General features: G+C 44.5%; 1 protein-coding gene across 1 annotated transcript in view; it reads left to right on the top strand.

Moving 5' to 3' along the window:
* The window catches only part of PHF21A (PHD finger protein 21A), an 88,838-nt gene extending 81,155 nt beyond the window's left edge, over positions 1 to 7,683 (top strand). The window contains exons 14-17 of the mRNA XM_018554546.1: positions 110 to 265; positions 3,508 to 3,583; positions 6,004 to 6,107; positions 7,106 to 7,683. Of these exons, the coding sequence (XP_018410048.1) occupies positions 110 to 265; positions 3,508 to 3,583; positions 6,004 to 6,107; positions 7,106 to 7,360 (591 nt within the window). The 3' untranslated portion in view covers positions 7,361 to 7,683. The remainder of the gene's footprint in view (positions 1 to 109; positions 266 to 3,507; positions 3,584 to 6,003; positions 6,108 to 7,105) is intronic.
* The last annotated feature ends 90 nt before the right edge of the window (positions 7,684 to 7,773 follow it).

Below are 7,773 nucleotides of genomic sequence, written 5' to 3'. Positions count from 1 at the left end.
TAAATAAGTAAATAGTAAATGCAGCTCATAAAACGATAAAGAAGGGCTGATGTCAGATTTTTAGGCTGACCCCTCTTTTCGCCTCCTCTCTCTCCTGTGACTCCTATAGGCTGATATCCATGAGGATTTTTGCAGCGTCTGCAGAAAGAGCGGACAGCTACTGATGTGCGACACATGTTCACGTGTATACCACCTGGACTGTTTGGAGCCTCCTCTGAAATCCATTCCCAAGGGCATGTGGATATGTCCCAAATGCCAAGACCAGGTACCGTGTGATAGACAGATACAGGGAGCACTATACTAAAGCCCCATTGACTGCTAGATCTCCTGAGCTTTGCCCCGCCCCCCAGTCTCTTCTTGCACTGCAGAATCTTCCCTTCAGGTCTGACTGAAGAGCAGTACTGTAATATGGCAGCCAAGTCTTACTCCCTTACAGGAGGAAGCGTCCCAGATCACAAATTTCTTCACAGTACTACAGCCAGACATGGCCTGGTAATCTGAATGCTGGTCAGATTGATAATGTTATTGCTAATAACAAGAGTCGTGCTTGTAAGCATTAATGTTACAGTGTATAAGGGTCAAGCCAACCCAAACTGACTTTTTTTTCCTTACAGGTGGATATTGGCGGAGAGAATAAAAGAATAAATGTGTGTGGCTAGCACTGAACCTATACATAAATGTTATGTAAAGCTGTGTTATAAGCCTTAGATGGCAAACTAAAGCGTAGAAAAAAGGGCTGTTATACTTATTTTTACTGGAGAAAATTCTGCCATAGGCTACCTTCAGTGCTGCTCCCATAACCCAAACCCTAGGCATTTGGTTTCTGTTGAGCATCAGATTGGCCAAGCAGAGATCCACTGATCAAATGCCTAGACGTTTGGTTAATTGGTCAACACCGGAAGGAGCTTGGAACCAGCAGATTTACTCCAGGAAAGGTAAGTATTGCAGCCTCCAGTAACTCATTATTTGTCCACCCGTGTGAGACTCCCGGCATCAGAAAAAAAAAATGCCTGCCAACATTGCAAGGGTTTAATGCTCTTTATGTCCAGGGGTAGAGGAATATAGGGTAATACATATCACTTGCTCTGGCAGGCTTCCTTTTATGCTGTACTACCCGTCCCATGAAGCCTCTTCTCTTTGGCTGGTGGTCGTACTATGACATCATGACATACAATGCAGGGCCAATAGTTCTGCATTGTATGTGAGGACAGCGAGGACCCGTCACAACCCGGGGCATCAGAGAGACGTGGAGAGTGATAGAGGCTGGGGGAGTGCGAAATAAGGTAAGTATTACAGCTCATTTCTCTATCTCTGGTCTGGAAAGAGTATTTAAAGGAGAACTATGGGGTCAGTGTTTTTCCCCATAGTTCTCCTTAGGGTAACGGGAGGACACAAACTAGCGTAATCCAGCCCCTCCCCCTGTCACGGCAGAGAGCCGTGACAGGATCGAGAGGTGAGGGAACCCGGTATGTTTTCCCTCACCTCCCGATCTACTGAGCCGACCTGTGACAGTCTCATTGTCACAGGTCGGCTAGAACTATGAGGTGAGTGGAAATCACTCATGGCATAGTTCTCCTTTAAACCTTGCAGTGTGGGGATGCCGTACTTCAAGGGTATTTCTTTTTTTTAAAGCGGGGCATTCTGCTGTAAATTATATTGTTAGTAGAGATCTCTTAAGTGTTCAAACACGAAAAGGTCATGTTTGTAAACAATAATTCTAAGGTGGTGAGGTGTCGTTTATTGACTTATAACTTTAGTTCTTCTCCTAGGCAAAAAAATAAGACATTTTTAGTTTATTTTTTACTGAAAGGTCTATTTCATGAAATGTAGAACTATATTGCCATGTGTGTATATTGGTATTCGGATTCATACTGCCACTTGTGTATAGGTCATGTGGCAGTGTGTTTCCTCATTAAATAAACTGGTTAGAGGTGATACCTGTAAACTGGATACATGATATAGATTTTTATCACGGTGGTTCTAGTTCTTGAAGGATGCAGTAAAGGTTGCATAAACAAGAACAATCAGGTGATAGCTTTGAATATTTTACTGTATGATTGGCTTATAGAATAGAGCTGCCATAGATTTGCGCACAGGCAAACATTGTGTGAGTGATGTTAGGTGTGTATTGGATGTGCACTATAGGTGGTCCCCTTGTGTGATGATTCGCTGGACATCTGTATTTGGAAGATATAAAAAACACTGCCCTGCTTAGTCTTGCGGTATATTTTTACATGATCTGATCTCCTGTATAATTCTCTGGTTATTAAAGTGGAGCTCCAGGAAAAAAAAATTTATATTTACTTTAGATTGATCCAGCTAAGTTACCCCATCAACTAATATAAAGTCAAACGAAAACTCTTTGGAAAACCTAAGCAGTGTTTGGCCAGCTTTAGTTGTCATACCAGATACTGCTATCTGCCCTGCTGCTGTGAGTTCCAGTGCTCATAGAGTGAAGAATATTGTCCTTCCTCCACCCTTATCCATTCATAAAAGCTCCTGTTTATTTATTATATACACTGACAATTTACGCAGTGCTTAACAAGCACATTCACATCAGATCCTGCTCTCAAGGAGCTCACAATCTAAGGTCCCTATCTCACATATTAGGGCCAATTTAGACAGGAGCCAATTAACCTTCCAGCATGTATTTTGGAGTGTGGGAGGAAACAGGAGCAGCCGGAGGAAACCCACACAAGCACAGGGAGAACATGCAAACTCCTTATGCCACTCCTTAACCATTATGCCACTGTGCTGCTCAGTATTTTTTTGTTTTGTTTGTGGGGCAGTCCTATCGGGCATCTGCCCCTCCCGTCCCCTTCCAGTCTCGGAACCCCTTGTATTTTGTAGAAAGAATGCAAGAGGTTTTATGAATGAGGGTGTAAAGACGTGCGGCAAATGCGCATATTCGATACGCCTAGGTGTGAATCCAGCCTTAGAGTTTTTGCAGTCTACGTTCCCTGCAGCTATCACCCGTGCACATAAGCTCTCTAGAGCCAAGAATGTATATATGTGCTGTTTGTGCTTCGGGAGGAACCTGGACTGCAAGCACACACAGGAAGAACAAATTGTACATGGAAGGCGCACTTGGTGGGAATTCAAAAAAGGACGCCAGTGCTACAAGGCAACAGTTCTGACCATTTACCCATCAGCTGCTACTAGTAACTGTATCAGAAGAAAAGTGCTCATTTCAAAGCAGGCCGCCTTTGACTTGGGTGCATTATGTGTGGCCAGATATTAATTTTTTGCGCATGAGTTGGCAATTCCAGGAATTCAGTAGTTGAAGCAGCAAAAGTCTTATTTTGAAGTTATTGCTTAAATCAGCTTGTGCATATTATGTCTAATTCGGATTATACATGTAGGTATGTTTTTATAATGCTTTTTGTTCATTTTTGTACTTTTGTTGTGTCATCGTATAGTTGTAACTGTTTTTTGTATTGCTCTGCAGATCTTTAAATTCTATCTGCAGCATTATTTTTAATGCCTTTTGTTTGATATTTTTTCCAGATGCTCAAGAAAGAGGAAGCAATTCCCTGGCCCGGGACGTTAGCCATTGTTCACTCATATATTGCATATAAAGCAGGTGGGTCTGGTGTCTCCTCTGTCATATTTCATATCCTGAGCATGAGGACCTCACAGAGGTCAGAAGCAGCAGATAGCTCATGTGCATGAAGCATGACCCTATTAGGCTTGTCATAAATTGATAGATGCCCCCTTTAAATGGCAGGTTACCCAACCAATTGAAGCAGTACAGAAGAGGTTAACACGTTGCTGAGTGCTTGTGGTTGGAAAATTTGATGCATCCAGGGATAGTGAATGATTCCTAACCGCATGTAATCGTATCAGATACGATAACGTGGTGTGCCAGCGTTCAAATGTAGCGTCTGTCATCTGTTCATTAACTTGAATGGCTGCCGCTTGTAAATGGCATATTAGGGATTCCTGCTGAAGGTAAATGCAAGTTTCCGACACAGTAATCCCTAATCACCCCTAAAATATAGGTGTTAGTGGAGCTTTAAATGTTCCGCTTCTCTCCTGAGTGTTGCTGCATTGGCCGTCAAAGCACAGCAGCATTAGACCCATCTTGGTTGCTGTTCTTGTTTCATTTATTCCGGTTCAAGATGCATTCTGCTAGTTTACAAGCATTGTAGGAACTTCCACCGATCCCTGCATTTAATGAAAAATGTTCCCCACCTCCTGCAACCTTCTCATTAATAATAATAAATAAAGGATCCCTGGGACACTTTAAGGGCCTGTGTCAACTGGGTTTTGTGTGTCAAATACTTTTCTCCCTATACAAGTGGAAATGCAAAAGCTGCTCTATGTACCAAAGATGTTAAGGAGACACTAGACTCAGGAGTTAATCACTGAACAGACTGGACATGGAGAACTGAACATGGAGAACTATGTGGTTAAGGCTTTTCCCCATAGTTCTCCTTAGGGTAATGGGAGGACACAAACTAGCGTCCTCCCGTCACCCTAAGCTCAGTATACCGCGAGCTACTGCTCGCGGTATATTGAGACGCTGAAGCGGATCCCGACAATTATGTCTGGATCCGCCCAGCTGCGTGACTGACAGCTGGCTCTGCCTATCTAGAGGCAGAGCCAGCTGTACCCCTCTACCCCCCCGTCCGTCCGTTCCGCCAGTCAGCGCTGCGGAGCGGGGAGGGGGGAATTGAGTCCCTCCCCTGTCACGGCAGAGAGCTTTGACAGGATCGAGAGGTGAGCGAACGCCGGTATCTGTTCGCTCACTTCTCGATCTACTGAGCCGACCTGTGACAGTCTCATTGTCACAGGTCGGCTAGAACTATGAGGTGAGTGAAAAGCACTCACCTCATAGTTCTCCTTTTTAAATCTTAACCACTTCAAGACCAGGTGTTTAGACCACCTTCCGGTCCCGGCCATTTTTCAGTGTTCAGCGCTGCAGTACTTTGACGTTTATTCAGTCATGCAACGCTGTACTGAATGGCTACTTTTCTTCCTCATGGTCCCTGTGCGTGTTATAAAGTAGTCACCGCTCCAAGCTCACTCCTGTGATGGACTACAATCTCAATTAAAATGAGTAAACTAAATATGAGATTGTAGTCCATCCCGGGAGCGAGCTTGGAGCGGTGACTACTTTACATACACAGGGGCCATGGGGAACAAAAGTAGTCCCCCTCCAGAAGGAAGGACAGTGTCGGCACCAATTCAGAGATGATTTGAGGATCTACAGCCGAGTGATACACAAATATTTGTATTAATAGTTCAGGTACTGAAATTTATTTTTAAGATTTAGAGTTAGTGTCACTTTAATAAATGGAACTTGTTGGATATAAGTAGTGGAGCTTCCATTGCTTGGTTTTTAAAGTGTAGCTTGTTCCATCCTAATTCTGACTGCACTACCTGGTCAAGCATTGGCCTAAAAACAAGCATGGTGTACAGGAGTTTAGACTTCGCTGGCTGCATACTTGTTCTAGGTCAGTGATCCACAAAATTTTGAAGCCAGGATCAGACAGACTGCCTATTGAGCCTAGAAGCAGTAGCTTCTATGATGAGTAGGTGGCCCTGCACCCTCCATTTTCCTGTTTGACATCAGAAGCCTCTGCACTGGCCAGTTGTCAATACAGAAGGTCTAGATCAGGGGTAGGCAACCTCAGCACACCAGCTGTTGAGGAAACTGCCCACAATGCATTGCAAGATTCTTAAAGCCACAGATATGACTTCCAGAAGCAGATGCACGATGGAATTTGTACGCACTCCACAACTGGAGTGTCAAAGTTGCCTACCCCTAGTCTAGAGGGTCTCTGTGTTCACATCTGGATGGTAAATGTAGTGTACAATGTTCTTCTATATAGAGATTACTGGGGGGGGGGCGGGGGTTCTATTTTCTGTTGCTTGCTAGAAAATGTCTGTGTGTGTGTCTGTGTATGTATATATGTTTGTGTTTCTCACACTCCTGCAAACTGTACAGGACGTCCTGTTATACCAAATGTAACATTTTTATTCTTCTAAAACAAAAAGCAAAAGAAGAAGAGAAGCAAAAATTACTCAAGTGGAGCTCTGAGCTGAAACAGGAGCGAGAGCAACTAGAGCAGAAAGTGAAACAACTCAGCAGCTCCATATCGGTAAGCGGGCAGGAAATTGGATTAACCCTTTAGTAAAGATCCCTGTTTACAGCTGTCACCGGCATCCCCCCTGCTTCTGGGACATCTGCCGTGGTGAACCATGACTAGGAATCCCTCATGACATAATTGCTGGTTTTCCTGGGAATTGATCAGCTCTAGCTTGGTTGTAGCCTGTCCAGCAGTTGCCTAGTCTCCTCTGACCAGAGCTTGCTTTAGGTTTTTATGTAGCTTTACAGTACTCTGTGTATTCCCAAATGCTGATTTATTCAAATGAATCTAAAGTGATATGTTCAATAATGATTATTCATTAATCTGTTTTAATTAGTCTTGATTGTAGAGGATCTGCAAGGATTTGTGGGTTGATATAATAATATACAGGATTTATACAGCGCCTTATGGCAGGATAGGCTTCTATAGAGGAGTTTTCAGGAATCACCTAAAAGCAGACAGACTAGGAGATGGCCGGAGTAGGGAGTTCCAGAGGATGGGATTGGCTCTGGAGAAGTCCTGGTGGCGAGCATGGGAGAAGGTGATGAGGGAAATATAGAGAAGAAAGTCTTGGGAGCAGTGAAAAGGTGATATATGGAGACATGGTTGGTGACGTAGCTTGGGGCAGAGTTGAGGATTGGTTTGTTAGTCTCGAAATGCAAATGCACTGGCACGCACCTGAAATCCCATTTAAAAAAAACAAATGCATCAATCACGGGAAAATGCATTGCACTGCAGCTGCGCAGACGCACGCAGTTCTGGTGTGAACTGGCTCTCATAGTGATTGGCCAATAGGAATGTGAGGGGGGAGGGAAGGGTTTAGCGTCAAGCTTCAGCATTGCCCAGAGGTCAGAGCCGGGAATTTGGGCGAATCAGAGGATACTGAAAGCTGCCGGAGGTATGCACGGGCACCTCTGGAATACGGTCTACAGCTTTAGTTTAGCTCTTTTTATAAATTGGCCTCTTTGTATCTGCCGGGTGTTTTAAGCTTCTTTTTTGCTGTTTTCCAGAAATGCATAGACATGAAGAACAGCGTTTTGTCCCGGCAAAAAGACATGCACAGCTCCTTGGACAAAGTGAAACGTCTTATCCGGCTCATTCAGGATATCGACCTCACCAAACAACCTGTCAACTCAGAGGTGACCTCTAACCACAGCCAGGACTGCAGTGCTACTGCCAACATCCCCCCTCCTGACCCCAAGCCAGCCACAGCCTCCTTTCCTTCACCAGTCCAGAACTGCACCCAGGCAGAAGAGACTAAGTGACCTGCTGTCCTGTGACCGAGGGTACTATGAAAAGACAAAAGCGCGTCCGAACCGCTTTCTGGGACGTACAGGATCAGAAGCATCCCAGGACAGGGGCGTAAGCACTGGAGTTTTGCCAATCAACCTTTTATTCTGTGTGTTCCACGTGTGAGCCGGCGTTTTCATGCCAGCACCATGCCAAGTGACAAATAGAATCAAATCTTTACTCTCTTTACACCAGTGTGTGCCTGCAGCAGCCTCCACAGCAAGCATAGATATCAGTCTATTTTTTGTTTTTTTTGTTATTCTTTCTTTGCGATTTTTTTGTTTGTTCTTGAGATGTGTGTGTGGACACTGAGCTTCGGAGAGCTCCTCCTTCTGCAAATTGAAATGTGGAGCCAGAGAGAGGGGGGGGGGGGGGGGGGGGGGGGCAA

This window comes from Nanorana parkeri, unplaced genomic scaffold (genome assembly GCF_000935625.1).
Source record: "Nanorana parkeri isolate BGI_ZX_2015 unplaced genomic scaffold, ASM93562v1 scaffold163, whole genome shotgun sequence".
NCBI classification, from domain to species: domain Eukaryota; kingdom Metazoa; phylum Chordata; class Amphibia; order Anura; family Dicroglossidae; genus Nanorana; species Nanorana parkeri.
This window is presented reverse-complemented; position numbering and strand designations above follow the sequence as displayed.